Raw genomic sequence first — 16679 nt, 5'->3', positions numbered from 1 at the left:
CTCGACCCGATTAAAAACTTTGACCCAACATGACCCGCCCCATATAATGACCCGACATAACTTGACCCGACCCGACCCGAACCAAGCTTATTGTTGACCCGACCCGATAGCGACCCAACCCAAACCGAACCGAATTGAAGAACAAATTGACCCGACTCAACCCGAACCCGATATGACCCGACCCGCTTTGATCCGACCCATAACCGACCCGAGTGACCCGATTGCCACCTCTAGCCCTATCCCTTCTACTCAATTTAGCAGCTTGTGAGTTGAAACTCTCCCATTTCACCCAGGCTTGGTGTTTCTATAATTTTGTCTAAGATTTTGAGCCCTCTAATGTGAAAGCTTTATTTCGTAGAGGCTTAGCCTTACGAAATTTGAATTTGTCAGTGGAGGCCCTCTCCGACTTTGAACATGTGATGCGTGTTTTTTATATGATGTTTTGCACCTCATTTTACACGCATTTCAGAGCTCATTTGTGTAGTTTAAGCTACCATTTCCCCCATTTCCGTCTACTTTCGTGTTTTTGTACTTTATTGCAGAAATGTGAAGAATTCAACGGAAATTGAGCTGAATCCGTCCCCGACTATCCTGCATTGCAATTGACGTGAAGTATTGACTCGAGAAATGAGCTTGGTGCGCACTTCAAAGCCCAAAAGACAAATCCACGAGATTATAGAAGTCAAGTAGCAGCTCAAGCGGTCGATCGACCACTACCATCAGTCGATCGACAAACCTGCGGGTTCCAGAAGCTACTGTACACTGAAGAGCAGTCGATCGACTGCTATGCTTGGTCGATGTAGTCGATCGACCAAACTGCTATCCCAGACGAGAATTAAAAGATCGAGGAACTTGAAGCCCATGATGTTTAGGTTTTGATAATAAGTGTTACGTATGTTTGCTATATAACGTAACCTAGAACATCGATACATCTATCTAGTTTTTATTCGAAATTCATCGCTTTTACATTGAGTTTTCATTAGCTTTAATAATTAGGGTTCGGGATATTATTTTCGCATTGGATTTTCATTCATATTTCTAATCATTCCGTTACTATTCTTCTGCAATTTTCGGTATTCCTTCCGTTCTACTTTCAGTTCATCTTTATTCGTTGTTAGCATAGAATTGCTAGGTAGGTTCCCGAAACCCTTTTATCGCTTTATGTTAATTGTTTGTTCTACTATTTTTAGCATGAATTCAAAGAGTCTTTATCGTCAATATTATTGTTATTTTCGCCATAGCCATGAGTAGCTAAATCAATTGTGCTAGGATGTAGGGGAATTATAGCGTAGGCGGCGTAGTATTAATTTGATCGAAATCGCGTGTCGATCGATCGATCGCCATACCTGGTCGATCGACTGACCACGTGAGGTTACCTTTCGTTTTAATTGATTTTAATGTTGTATTTAACGAATCGAATGCATGCGACCAGTTAGATGCTTAATTTATGACTGACCCATTAGATCGAAAGATAGGGAAAGTTGCTAGGACACCAATTAAAATGACTAAACTGTGCTGAGATCGAAAGATAGGTAAAGTTTAGATTATTAGTCACTTTTCAGGACGAGAGTCAGTATTAGTGATATTAGGGACTTATAGCGAGATCGAAAGATGCTATCTGTTAAGAGTGGACCGAGAGGACCGCTTTATTTCCCGCCTCATGTGTTTGATTTAGACCTGTTTAATATGCTGCCGCCGAAACTATAACGAACCGACCATCCTAGTACCTCTTTTTATACTTGATTTCATCCGTTTGCCTAGTTCACTTTATTTTATTGCTCATTAGTTGTAGACCAAATCCAATCAAACCCCCACCTTATTGTTACCTTAGACCGAATTTAGACAACTAGAAATTACGTCTGCCTCTCGTGGTTCGACCCGATCGCCGCTAGCTATAGTTGTAGTTAGAGATTATAAATTTATTTTTGACACCTCACGACGGGTATCAAATTTTGGCGCCGTTGCCGGGGAGGCAATTGTTCTAATTTTTAGTTGTTTTTATTTAGTCTTTCTTTAGTTTAAGGGACTTCCGTTCCTTAAACTTTTCTTATATTCTTTTTGTAGTTTCTTCTTATGCGCAGGTCACAGGGTGGTGAACTAGTACCATTAAATCCTGAGATCGAAAAATCCTTGCGCGAGTTGAGACGATCACAAAGGGTATTACCGACAGAGGAAGAGCTGAGTACTCTGTCAAGCTACTACGAGAACGCTCGTTCAAGGAGATCCACCTACATCTCCTGCTTCAATTTCTTCAGCTGAGACAGTTACTTCTCCAGAAATCCCAGTCATGGCTGAAGAAGCAACCATTGCTAGTCACTCAGAGCCTACAGCTGCGAATCTCTACAAAGGATTCGAACTACCTGGGGAGTGAAGAAAATTCGAGCCAAAGCCTTCCTATATTAACATGGGTGAGAGAAACCAGTTCGGGGGAGCTGCAAATGAAGATGCAGCCAAGCACATGGAGATTTTTATTGATTATTGCTGCTCTATACCCCCGCCGGCCGGTGTGACCCAAGATCAGATCAAGGAGACCATGTTCATTTTCTCCCTTCGTGATGCTGCAAGGGAGTGGTATAGAGATCCGAACCGAGCCGCTCATGGGATCACCGACTGGAATTCCTTAGCCCTGGCATTCTACAAAAAGTACTTCTCTGCCTCAAAGACGAATGCCATTAGAGCTCAGATCACGAGCTTTAAACAAGGGCCTGATGAGAACTTTCATGAAGCATGGGTCCGTTTCAAGAAACTGGTGCGAACCATACCGCATCATGGGTTCGAAAAATGGATTCTTTGCAACCAGTTCTATAATGGGCTGTATAACGATCAGAGGGCTATTTTGGATGCTGCAGCCAATGGCCGATTTGCTGAGAACATGGGAGAGACTAAGGGGTGGAAGATCATCGATGATTTGGCCACTCAAAAGGCTGAATATGGGAATTCGAGAGGAAACCAGAGGAGAGCTGCTGAATCTTCCTCTGTTGCTACACTAGAAGCTCTCACTGCAAGGTTTGACAAATATGAATTGGGAGGAGCTTCTAAAGGTGGGATGTACCATGTTAACGCTGTTTCAGACGGTCCTTTCGTCTGTAGAAGATGTGGAGCTGAGGGGCATGTCTCAGAAAATTGTTCTGTCCCCTTTGAGTCTTGTGCTGCCTTTCAACACTATAGGCAGACAAACACGTACTATGAGCCGAATTTCCACCCCAACTTGAGGTGGAGTAGCCAGAATGTCCTGAATCCGATTCAACCTCCACAACAGCAGCAGCAGCAAGCTTATATGCCTCCTCATCATAAGCAACAACAATACCAAAAACCTCCTTATGTGCCAGCAAAGAAGAATAACAATCCCATGGTTCTTATTTTGCTGAGTTTAAGAACCTGCTGCTGAAGGAGTCCCAAGCTAGAGAGGCCGGGATGAAGCTACTAGAGAGCCAAATTGCTCAATTGGCTAGTGTTTTAGCAGGATTTTCGGTGATCTAGAGCGTCCCGCCGTGATTTATATGTAGGGTGATCTAACTCGAATAACTTGCCTGATTGATATAATTAAATGTAAAACAAACTAATAAATAATGACACAAGGATTTTATACGTGGAAAAACCCTGGGAATAAGGGAAAAAACCACGGGCACCAAGCCAGGAGTGATTGTTACTATGATTTTGGATAGCCTGACAGGTATTGTTATATCAGGCGTGATGAAAGTAGTATATTGCTTAAGAATACAAAGTATATGAGTAAAAGTGATGGTCTCTCGATGATCCTTCTTGTCTTCCCTTTCTTTCTATTTATAGGTGGTTGCTTTCAATCCCTTTGTGCCGTTTAGGTTTTCCTGGTAAATAGGGAATGTGCCCTATTTACCCTGAGATGGTTGCTTCTTTCTTAGCCGTTGCTTTAACTCGCCCCTATATCTTTGCCTTCTGGAATTGGTCTTCCTTTTTTGTAGGGAACATATGAGACTGCTTGTTTGTTGTCCGCAATGGCCTGGTGCTTTACCTTTTCAGCCGCTAGTTATTTCTCGCCTTTGTCTTTAATCAACTCCCGCTTAGTGCCCGTCCGTCTTAGAGTAATGCCTGGCTTTAGATCTCTAGAGCCTGGAAGTTGTCTTTGGTCATTGCCTGGCCTATATCAGGTTAGGCAGATAATTTAGGGCCCAACAATTGCCCCTTATCTTCTTATTCCTTTATTGTCCGCCAGGAATGAGGAGATAAAAATTTGGGCCAGGCAAGTGATTTGTGCAGGGATTTTCTATCGGATTCAGAATTTGTGTTTGCTTCAACTTCTTGTAACGGTTACTTGCCATAAATAGGGTAGGTTCACAAAACCCTAGGAGAGTCATGATTGATCTTAACCACTTGCTTTCCTAGCCGTTATGGTTTTGCGGCTATAAATATCTTGTTTGTTTCGTGTATGTCTTCACATTCCAATCTCTAACTTTCTTCTTTCTCTTTCTAAAAAATTCTTCCTTTGCAAAAATTCATCTTTCAGAAAAAATAATATATGGCTGGTGGCGAGGAGAAGGACAAAGAGCTTCAAAAGCTCTGCCGAGGTTGAAAAAGTTCCCGTTGAAGTTGAAATGGCTTCTGCCGAGGTTGAGGGGGTCCCCAAGTCATTCCCGAGGATGACGTGGTGGAGGTTGTTCCTCCTCCGCAGGTTCTGTCCATGTCTTATAAGGGGGTTGAGTATTCTCCTAATAAGGCTTTAGCAGTCTCTTTCCATGAGGCTAATCAACTCAAACCCGCTTTTGAGCATTATATAAAGGGCGGGGGTCTCATTCCTCATGGGCCGAGGTTTGGATTCCCGAGAATGGTCCCGTCATGGCTAATTGGAGTAGCCCGGTTGGTTCTGTATTTTTGAGTGGGCTTTCGGGGTGGTGGTCAACTTCCCTTTCTCCTTTTATGGCCGAGGTGATCGGGGCTATTAGGGTTCCTCCGTTTCAACTCATGCCAATGGTTTGGAAGATTGTCCATTCTATTGAGCATTTATGTTCTAAGCATAAGTTGGTTATTACTCTGGATGATTTTAAGAATGTTTATCATCTGAAGAGTCATTCTACTGGGAGGTTCAATTTTCGAGTCGGTCAAAGATGGCTCACCCGATCACCAATTTTGATTCAGGGATGATAAAGGTCGGGCTTAGACTTATATGTTTATCAAGGTCGATTCAATTGCCCCCGACCTAGACTATCTCAATTATCCAAATTGTTGAAGGAGGTAATCTTTCTTTCCCCGCATAATTTTTGGTTTGGTAATAGTATTTTTTGGAGAGTTTACTTACTTTGCCCGTGTTTTCTTTTAGTAAATGACTGGGTGAATGATCCCGATCTTTGAGGGGCTCACCGACCGGATAGCATCGTTTATGGCGTTGCCCAAGAGGAGAGGGCTTGGCCTCGCCTGCAGGGGCAAGCCGCTATGCCTCGTTTTAAGAAGGCTAAGTTGAGCACTTATAAGCCCGTGAAGAGCACTAAGGTTCCAGGGGCATCTTCATCAGGGAGTAAGTTCTTTTGCTTGTTTTGTCATTCTGTTTTCCTGTATTGGATCCATGCTTTTATTGCTGATTTTAGAAACTCGTCGTGCGCTACCAGGGCTTCGCCAGATTGCTAGTTTTGGTCCTGTCTTTGGTGAAGGCGGGGTTTCTCAAATTACGGGGAGAAGTCAAAGAGCAAAGAGGCAACTGGGAGTGATAGTCTTGTTCAAATTCGGAATGCATGCAGGGGCTCGGTTGGTATCGCCCGAAAAGGTTGTGGATGAAAGTGATCGTCCCGAGAAGAGGAAGAGAGTGGATGAGTCTTTGGGAGGAGTTCATGAGGTCGGGGAGTCGTGGCTCGTATGGATGAGGTCCATTTTGCTAAGGATCAAATTCAGGCTCGGCTTTTGTGGTTGATGATCCTTATTTTAAGTACCAGCAGGAGGCTTCGCTCGTGTGCTTTGGCCGCTATGTATCGTTCCAGGGATTATGCTGCCAACCTGGTTACCATGCTTCAGGAGGTATATATTTTTTTGTCTTTGTTTGTTGTGGGTTTTTGTGTGTGTTTTCTTTTTTTTGTGGCTTAGATGGCCATTTTCTTTTTGTTTTTAGAATGTTAATGATGTGCTTTGAGGAGTACCTGTCAACTGGAATCACCCATGGTCTAAAAATGCCTTGATTGGGAGGTACAAATCTTGAAAAAGATGCCGACAAGTTTAAAGTCGATTGGAGGTGTCCAAGGTCGAGAATCATTCGTTGAAGGAGGATAATGAGGCGGGGAAGGCTCGGTTCTTCGGTGGAGTCTCTAGTCGAAATCGCTCAGATGCCTTGAAAGCTCTTCGTGCCAAGTTTGATATTGCCCAGGAGGAATTGAAGGTCGAAAAGGTGCTATGCAAGAGCAAATAAAAGTAAATGAAGAATTGGTCGTGGAGAGGGACGAGGTTCGGGCCGGGTATAAAGATGTTTGCCTGTATTTCTTTGGCAAGGGTCGTGTGGATGCTATGAAAGAGCCTGTTGAAGTCGCTTTTTGGAATCCCGATCGAATCGGCGATCTCAATACCACGATCCCGAGCTTTGTAAGTTGCATGCTGATGAGGAGGTGGATTCTCCTCCATCCAAAGGGAAAAATAGTGATGTTGAAGGGGATGGAGATGAAGAAGAAGAGGTCACGATGAGGGGGGATTGGCTCACTCATCGTGTCCAAGGTGGGCTAGTTTGAAATATTTTTATATATTTTTTTTTTGTTTGCGTTGTTTTGGCCTATTCAGGGGGGGATGTTCCCTGAACAAATGATTTAGGATTTGTTTTGGTTTTTGTTGGCTTTGCTCGAATGAACGGTGTGTTCTTTTTGCCTGGGAAGGATGTATTCCTGGGTAGGTTTGAATATATATGTCCTTTCCCTTCTTGATTTTCTTTGCTTTGTTTTGACCGGAATTTGTACCGTATATTCATGTGATATTTTTGTTAGAATAATGCCTGTCAGGAGGGCTTATGGCCCTCATTCCCGTGTTTATGGGGAATGGTGGCTTTTTCCGCCTGTCAGAGGGCTTTTAAGAATGAGGGTGGTTGCACGGTCGGGGAGGGCTTATGGCCCTCACTGTCAGAGGGCTTTTTGACAAGTACTATGGTCTATTCCACCTTTGTACTTGTCTTTTTATGTACTTGAGCTCGGTTTATTTTTCGGGTCGAGCAGGCAAAGTGCCAAATTAGAGCATTTTTAGAAATGCTTGTTCGGTTGGGTGGAGTGGCCCTCAATCCTGAACATTTGTTTAAGCCTAAAGTATAACATATAATAAGTAAAAAGAAGGCGTAAAACAAGTTTTCAGGATTTGAAATAAAGTTTTAGGTGAAATTAAGAATGATAGGCAAGTAATTTAGCACATAGCAGGTATGAAACTTAGCACATGTATATAGGGTGAGTAGTTTTACCCGCTTCTCGGATATGAAATAGTTTTAAGTGGAGAATGTTCCAAGATCCGGGATCATTTCTCCTTCCAGAGTTTGTAGCCTGTAAGCTCCTTGTCCCACTATTGAATCAATTAAGTACGGGCCTTCCCATGTAGGGGCTAGTTTGCCCGCATTCTTTTCTCTCGGTGTTGGGAAAACTTTCCTTAATACCAGGTCTCCTTCTTTGAATACTCTGATATTGACATTTTTGTTGTAACTCCTGGCTACTGTCTGTTGGTAGGCGGCTATCCTGACTTTGGCTGCATCTCTCAGTTCCTCTGTTAAGAGTAGGTTATCTTGTAATAGGGTCTGTTTTCTTCTATTGTGTTCAGTCCGCTTCGTAGTTGGCACATGAATTTCACTGTATTATCGCTTCACGACCATAGACCAGGGAATATGGTGTTTGGCCCGTGGTCGTTTTGGGTGTGGTCCCGTCGCCCCATAGAACTAGGGGAGCTCTTCTCGCCCATCTTCCTTTTCTTCTTTTCGGCTTTTTCTTCAGCAACTGATTACTACTTTGTTGCTTGATTCTGCTTGGCCGTTGGCTTTAGGGTAGCCTGGTGTAGATGTGACTAAATTGATATTCCATTGTGCACGAAATTGGTCGTTCTTTTTCCCACAAATTGTGTCCCATTATCACGGACTATTTCTGAAGGTATTCCATATCTACATATGATATTTCTTTTGATGAATGATATGACATCTTTTTCTTTGACTTGCCCGTAAGAGTCCGCCTCTATCCATTTGGAAAAGTAGTCACATTGCTAGCATAAAGACTTTTTGTCCAGTGCGCCGAGGTAGCTTTCCTACTATGTCCATGCCCCATTTCATGAATGGCCAGGGGGCCGAGATGGAATGTAGTAGTTCTGATGGTTGATGGATATAGGGGAATGGATTTGACAGCTTCACATTTCGAGCCGTATGCTATGCTATGCGATCGGCTCTCGGGTTGGCTTAAGTAGCCTGTCCGGAGAATTTTGCTTGCCAGGCTTCTTCCACCTTTATGATTTCCGCAGAGCCATTATGTATGTCTTCTATAACCTGGTCAAGGCTTCATTTGGTTCCAGGCAACGTAAGTAAGGTCCAGCCCGAGACTTTTTAAACAAGGTGTTATTTATAATGGTATAAGTGGATGCTTTGATTTTCGTGGCCCTTGCTTCGTTTTTATTTGCAGGAGTATCCCTGTAGGAACCAATCATAGTAAGGTTTAGTCCAGGAATTTGTATCTTCCTGAATAGGGCAAATTGTTCGTGCTTTTCTATGGTTGGTTCCAAAGCAGTGGACGATGGGTATTTTGTCAAACACAGCAGGGCTGAAATTTGATCCCAGGCTGGCTAGGGCATCCGCCTGGGTATTTAAGTCCCTTGGTATTTGGTCAATGTCAAAGGTTTTGAATTTTTTGCAAAGGTTTTTGACATATTCCAAATAGAGTATCATTTTTGAATCTTTTGCAGCATATACTCCTTTAACTTGATTGGAAATTAAAAGAGAGTCAGTTTTTACCTTGAGGTTTGCTACACCGAGTTCTATACATACCTTTAATCCAGCAATCAGGGCTTCATATTCAGCCTCATTATTCGTGGCTTTGAACTCACAACTAACAGCCTGTGCAATCAGGTCTCCCTGTGGTGATTTTAGGACTAATCCTAGGCCAGTGCCTTTCATATTTGTTGCCCCATCTACATGGAGGATCCATTCCTGGTCTGTTTTTTGTGTGTCAAGAAGGTTGACCTCTTTTATGAGGTCTGGTTCTAGGGTAGGACTGAATTCAGCCACGAAGTCTGCTAGTGCCTGAGACTTAATTGCCGTCCTGGGTTCAAAGGTTATATCATAGGTGCTGATTTGTACTGACCATTTCGCCATTCTCGCCGACAACTCGGGCCTTCTCGGACAGATTTGATAGGCAAGTTGGTTCTTACAATGATTGGGTGACTTTCAAAATAAGGTCGAAGTTTAGTACAGGACATTACTAAAGCAAGTACATATTTTTCAAGTAGGCCATACCTGGTTTCTGCATCTAGGAGACTTTTGCTTACATAGTAGACTGGATGTTGTTGGCCATCAATTTCTTTGGTCGACTCCACTTATTGCTTGCTTTCGGATCGATAGGTAGACTGTCAGGGGTTCTCCTTTGTCCTGGTTTGGCAAGTAACGGAGGTGTAGTCGGGTATGTTTTGAGTTCCCCGGAAGGTCGACTCATGTTCAGCAACCATTTGAATGCTTTGTTCTTCCCGAGTAGGTCATAGAATGCCTTGCATCTTACGATGATCCGAAATGAATCTATTTAGGGTCGCAACTCGTCTGTCGGTTTCAATATCTTTGACCGACTTGGGGGATTCTAGCTCTAGTATGGCTCTTATTTGTTCTGGGCTAGCTTCTATTCCTCTTTTGGTCACCATGTACCCCAAGAATTTTCCTGAGGATACCCCGAAATGGCATTTGGATGGATTGAGTTTCATATTGAAATCTTCTAGGATTTTAAAGGCTGTTTCCAAGTCCCTTACATGATAAGGATGTTAGTCGTGAACTCAATTCCATAGTTGACTGCCTCGCTTTGAAACCCAATGGAAAGCGGGTCGCATATCATTTTGATCCCTTAGGCACCGACAGGAAAGGTAAAAAACCTCTTCTTAATGTTGATGCAGATACTAAGTGTACGACCTTTGATAAAGTGGTCGAAGCCTCTTGTAGTCAAGTGTCTTTGTTGCATAATGAGATAGAGCTTGAAAATGTCACAAGTTGCAGGAGCCCTGATGTGATTATGGATTCCCTGTCGAACGCCAAAACTTTCACTCCCTTGCAAAGTCAGAGTGACAGTAACCCTTCTGTTACCAAATCTTCTATTTACAGTTTTTCCAACAAAAACCAAGTCCACAAAAACTTGTTTCTGTCTGCCACAGACTATGATAATTTGATGTCCTGGAGGAATCTGCAATTTTATCACCAAAAGTCAGGGGCTTATATGAAGATTCGGCCCCTCCCCCCTAAAACTTTTATCTTGACGGGAACTCCTCATGAACAGTTTTCATGGGAAGTAGAAGTTCCCTCCTCTCCTTTGACTGTGAAGCATTCGCCTTCTGAAGATTTGGGATATTCTGATGAAGAGGCAGCCCATCATCTGAATTCTAAGAGACCTTGTTTGTCCCATAATGATAGTTCAAGCAACAACAATGCGGGGTGCGAAGTGGCAGTAATTGATAGCACTCCTTTGGAGCTCGTTGTGATGGATGATTGTTATCAGTTTCCAAGTCAGACTCATTTTGTTTTTTCATCTTTGAAGACGCTTTCAGGTAGCAGATGTAGCCAATCTAAACGATCTTGTGCCACCCACCGTTCGGGTCTGGATCAAGCTCAGTTAAAGAGTAAGTCGTTGGTGAATGGATTTGTTTATTGCAGGTTCACAAATACAAAGACACAGAAGATGGTCGTAGGCCGCAAAAGAAAAGAGGAATGTTCTATTTGCTTCGACGGCCTTTACCATTCCCCCCTTAAGAAACGTCGTCTTTGTGTTACTGGGTCAGTTTGTACTGTTAATTATGTTTGTTCTAAATTTGCAGGTATCATGTAAATCGACGCTTTATTTTATATAATAGTACACAGTTGTCTAAAAAAAATGAAAATGAAAATAAATTGTGTAAGGTAGAAAGACTGCCCAAACATAATACAGACTGCCCAAACAATGGCCCGTAAGAAGGCTACTTTACGCAAAAATAATGGATTACGCAAATATGAGATGTACATTTCCCTTTTTTTTTTGACAACAATGAACACCTTATATTAAAAGACAAGCAAATACAACAAGGTTAGCCTGTTGCTAGGCTTACAGACCATAGAGGGTGTAGTACAAACAAAGTACGGATCCGAAAGACAGAGTGTCGTCAAGAATTGGTACCGGCAATTTGTTTGCCAGAACAGAGGATAATTTTCGACATGAAATACGAAAGGAAACGTGGCTATAATTCTTCTGTTGAGCATACTGCATAGCCCAAATGAGTAGACGTGCGGATGCAACAAACAACGATCGCGCCCGAATTGTGTTAGAAACTGAGTCACCCAAAGCAGAATCCAAAATAATACCAGTGAAGCACTGTATTGTCGCATCTTGCTGGATTGAGAGTGAAATGTAAACAACTTGGTCGCTTTGAGGATTGCAAATTCCTGCCATCTTGATAGGAGGAAGACAAACAGCATGCGGTTCAAAAGATGACCTAATTAGACGTAGCTGAGAAGTGGAACTTACCAGATTACCAATGAGATGGTAAATAGCTGCCGGCTGGACCGGATGATTTTGGAAAACAACTAAATTCCGAGAGTTCCATATTGCACGGAGTATACAACAAAAATATATCAAGCCGGAGTCCTTGTGCAATCCGAAAGATTGACGTGCAAGATAAGTTAAAAAATCCGCAATCCATGTAAGAAAGGGGATGAAAGGATTTGCCATGGCATTAATACCAAGCCAAGAAGATTTCCATAAGTGTTGTGCTATCGAACACGATCTAAAAAGGTGATCCATGGACTCATGTGAAGAGTGGCAAAGGTGACACTCTTGGGCCACATTCAAACCTCGTGATAACAAGTTTATATTAGTGGGTAATATATTGTGCGCCATTTTCCAAAGAAGGATCGATAACTTGCGTGAGAGTGTCTTTTTCCAGACAATGTTCCAAGGAAACTGGTGCAGCCTAGAACGAGCTGAAGAAGCAGCTGGAGTTTGTGACCAAAGAAGAAAATATCCCGACTTACCTGTATAAACACCATCCTCAATAAACTTCCAATAAATAAAGTCATCAATATCAGGGGCTGGAGGTTCCATAGCAATGATGTCCTTTGTAGTTTTAGAAGCAAAATAACGGTAGAGCATGGTTGGATTCCAGTCCCCTGAATCCAAGATAAAAGATGGTAGAGGCGGTAGTGTCTTGTTGGGGCTGGTGTCCTCCACAGTTAGTGCAATGACATATAAATCTCTAAAAGGATCAAAGGGTATACTTTTGTATTATTATCAGTTGGTCCACGTTTATCAATAACGGTTGGCTTGCTAGATAAGTTTGACGTTATTGTCATACTGATGGCGGTGATCAACTGGTCCCTAAAAGTCACACCTATAGGATACGTTTGAGAGATGTGACGGTATGAAAATACAGTCATGTTGATGCCTAATATGACTAAGCGGTTAGTCGGAGTTATTGACTAATAATTAGTCAAACGCGATGTTGAGATAATTATTTAATACGGATTAAATAATAATGGCTAAGGTGAATTAAGCAGTTAATTCGTAATTGAATATAAACGATTATATTTAATTAATGTATATTGAATTAATTAATTATACAATATTGTCATCGTCGGACAAGTATTAATATATCGACTGAGTCATGTTACTAGTTGATATTTTAATATCCGATGACGGATGACGATTTATAATTAAAACCCGTCATATACATTTTAGCGATTCGAGTCGGACCACGAGTTAAATAAGGAGAAAGTGGAAAACCCACTCCCTCCTCTTGGAAACTCACGGCCGAACCAAAGAAGAACAAAAGGAGAGTCTTTCTCTCCTTTTGACCTAATTCATTTCATTTGCAAAAAAATTAGGTTTTTGGAGCATTTTCTCTCTGAAAACCTAGATCTCACATCAGAAAAACTCACAAAAACTCTCTCAATATTGCAAGGCAATTAGAGAGTAATTTCTAGCACAAGGGGCATAGTCTCAGACGGTCTTGGGTGCAACGATTAGGAGGAAATCTATATTGATTTCTGTTCTTAGGCCGAATTCACAAAGGACCCGAGGTTGATTTCATTCTCTTATCGTTTTCTTTTGTTTTTCGTTTATGACAATTATTCACATGTTAAATTTGCGTTATAATCCTTAATTTTAAGGGAATTTTACGGATATTTCCCTACAAGTGGTATCAGAGCGAGGCCACGTAAATTTTTCATTGTGATTTTCATTAAACGATTTGAATCGATAATTTTTTTTGCAGAAAATCGCAAACCGTGCGGCCGAAAAAAAATTTCTCATCGGCTTTTTTTTTTTCTTCATTGAAAACCGTGACATGTATATACACGGCTGATCTGTTTTGTTTTTCGATTTGTTCTTTGCATATTGTTATTTTAAACGATAATTATAGCAATATGTTAAGGTCTTGTTAATTGTAGATTTATTTTAATACGGATTATGTTTAAATTGCAATTGGTTTTTGTCAAATCGATTTTGTTTGGTTTGTTAAAGCTCACGGCATGAGCTGAGAAAAAAAAAATTTTGGTTAGCTCTCGGTCAGGCCGTGAAATAAAAAAAACAAAAAAATTGTGTTTTATTTTTTTTCGGCCATAACATGTACATAATACGGATTTTGTGCACTCGCTTGATAGTGAAACAGTTCACTCACGTACCATTTAGTTATTTTAAAGCAATTTAAAGTAACGGATTATCATGAATTAAAATTAAGTTGATAGAAGCGGTTTTGTCACATAATTTTAATCGTTAAAAGGTGGTTTGGATAAATTTAACATAATTACGGAATTATGTCACGAATAATTCTATTTTAGTTGATGCATTTTTATTTATCGTTACTTTTGAATGCCATGAATGTTTTTTAATTACGTATTTAATTTTACAAACGGTTGTAACTTAGTGTGGCCTTAGTAGAACGTGTTATCGTAATGATGGAACACGGTCTTGGTTGTATTTTGAGATCTCGCATCTCCGTTTTGAATTTTTCTTTGTAATTACAGTTTTAATTTAAAATGTAAATAGGTTTATATTTTGTAAATTTTTAAATTGTAATTTTGAGAAGACCAAAGATGGAGATCGGATGCTCACTCCCGCTGCATGGACAAAGATGGAACATCAAGACAAGCTTCTCGGGTCCAACGGTGGATTCCAAAGTTGTATTATGTTCTTTTTACTAGGATAGGTCACACTAGGACTTTTATTTACGTTTTGCATTCTTTTATGTTTTTCATCGTAACAATAGTTTGCATCATATTCCGCCCAAAACCAAACCACCTAATATTTGCATGAAAACTGACTCATATAGAGGTTACGCGTTAGTTTTCTTTGATATACAGATATCACATATTTTTATAAGCCATCACCTAAATTAATTCATTCACGCAATGCTAGTTTTTCGTTCACTTAAAATGAATTAAAACTAAGTTGATGGGATCTTCCTCGTATAAACAAAAATTGAGAATAGTCTTTATAGGTCAAACTCCAATGAATCCCTTCTTCGTCGGTAGGCATAATATGACCCCTTCTACGTCGGGTAAGTTGGAACTGATTGACCTATTTTATCTCAACACTATGGTCACTCGTACGATCCTGTGATTATGGTGGACTATAGATAGGATTTACGGAAATCCATCGACCGAGAGTTCTAACGGTTGAACTAGCCAAACAGTTGGCTTATCAATTTACAGAAATTGAGTCTTGGGATCATTTGTATAGTTCTTGAGGTAGATCGATTATACAAGTGCAATGAGTCTACACGTTAACATGAACTTTAATTAGACTTAAATCACCTCGATGAGTTGCTTATTTCGTTTTGTTTTTCCTTTCTTTTTCAGTGTAGATCACGATCATTTAAACTGCGTATAACAAAATGGCTGGCCGTATGAACGACCCAATGCCAAGTGCCACATTGGACCGTGAGTCCTGGCTTCGGATCTTCATGAATCAGATGAATCAGTCTACTCGACTGAAGAATGATAGATCAAACTTCGCGGACTGGGAGGCGGCATTACGGAATGCCGCCATTGCTGACGGAAGCTCGATATCCGACGAGCCCATCTCGCCAAACCCAGGCCCCACGGCTGGAGCTAACGAGATCGCCACGTATAGCGATTTCGTCATGGAAGCGGGTGCGATTAAAAACGTACTCATTTTTGCAATGGAATCCAATTTGCAGAAACGCTTCATAGCTCAAGGTGCGAACAAGATTTTCACCACGCTCACTAAGGAATTCTCGAAAGCACCGAGAATCGTGACCTATGAGCATACCTGTCGCTTCTTTGATGCGAAACTCCGAAAGGGCCAACCGGTTAGCCCACACATTCTCAAAGATGATTGAGAATGTCGAGAAACTGGAGGCACTTGATTGTAAGATCAGTGAGAACATCGTGATTGACCGCATGCTTCATTCACTCCACGATGGTTTTGCGCTCTTTAGAGCCAATTACTATATGATTGACTTGAAAAAAAGTCCTCATGCACTACACTCCCTTCTCGTACAGACCGAGAAGGACATGAAGTTTAGTGGGAGCATGAAACAGGATGTTCTCGTTGTGTCAAACAAGGGCAAGGGTAAGGGCAAAGCTCGAGGCGGACCTAGCAGAGGTAAGTCGAAGTTTAAGAAGTCGGGATCAGGTAAGAGTGGGCCTGGTGAGTCGAGCACCTCATCAGGCGCGACAAAGAGCAAGACCGGTAACATGGAATGCCATCATTGCCACAAGACTGGGCATTGGAGGCGTACATGTCTTGTATACCATGAGGACATAAAAGCAGGTCGCGTTAACCCTGTTGGTATGTCTTCTTCTTCTTTTATTCATATGATTGAGATAAACCACGCAAGTTACGGAACTTGGGTACTAGATACTGGTTGTGGTTCTCATCTGTGCAATCATGTGCAGGGCCTCCGAAACATCGAACCCCTCGTAAAGGGTGAGGTGGACCTGCGTGTCGGGAATGGAGCACGAGTGGCTGCCGTCTCGAGGGGAACATATGTGATCCAGCTTCCTAGCGGATTTGAGTTATTTTTATATAACTGCTATTATGTACCCAGTCTATCCAAAAACATTATTTCAGTTTCTGCACTTGACAAACTTGGTTTTTCATTTGTAATAGAGAATAATAGCTGCATTTTCTCATTACACGATATGATTTATAGCAAGGCAGTCTACATGAATGGAATTTATGTTTTAGATCAGACCACTGAAATATTGCACGTAATGCACTACTACAAAACTTGTGATGGACATCGGACTTTTCGCTATATGGATATCGGATATACAACCGATGTAGAGTTTGGTCATGTCCATTGTGGATTAATGGACATCGGATTTTAAACCGATGTCCATTAAAATTTGCACATCGGATTTTTAGGAAAACCGATGTCTATTTGATCAATGGACATCGGATTTTTAGAAAAACCGATGTCTATTTGATCAATGGACATCAGTTTTTTGCAAAAATCCGATGTCTATAATTATTATTTTTTATAGAAAAAAAATATTACGTTGTTGCCCATATTAGTCGTACACATGATGACGA

General features: G+C 41.3%; 1 protein-coding gene and 1 non-coding gene across 2 annotated transcripts; both read right to left on the bottom strand.

Moving 5' to 3' along the window:
* Positions 1–2668: 2668 nt before the first annotated feature.
* LOC141636158 (small nucleolar RNA R71) lies at positions 2669–2775 on the bottom strand. The gene has a single exon (XR_012540790.1). It is a non-coding gene; the product is annotated as a small nucleolar RNA R71 (small nucleolar RNA).
* An 8453-nt stretch (positions 2776–11228) lies between these two features.
* On the bottom strand, positions 11229–12272 carry LOC141628215 (uncharacterized). Its single transcript, XM_074441385.1, has one exon. The coding sequence runs from the start codon at positions 12270–12272 to the stop codon at positions 11229–11231; it is 1044 nt and encodes a 347-aa protein (XP_074297486.1).
* Positions 12273–16679: the final 4407 nt, after the last annotated feature.

This window comes from Silene latifolia, chromosome Y (genome assembly GCF_048544455.1).
Source record: "Silene latifolia isolate original U9 population chromosome Y, ASM4854445v1, whole genome shotgun sequence".
In the NCBI taxonomy this organism is placed as follows: Eukaryota; Viridiplantae; Streptophyta; class Magnoliopsida; order Caryophyllales; family Caryophyllaceae; genus Silene; species Silene latifolia.
The sequence above is the reverse complement of the archived record's forward strand: the minus strand, read 5'-3'. Positions and strand labels throughout refer to the sequence as shown.

Excerpts from the sequence above, each read along its gene's own strand:
- LOC141628215 (XM_074441385.1), bottom strand. The coding sequence starts at position 12,272 with ATGCTCTACCGTTATTTTGCTTCTAAAACTACAAAGGACATCATTGCT.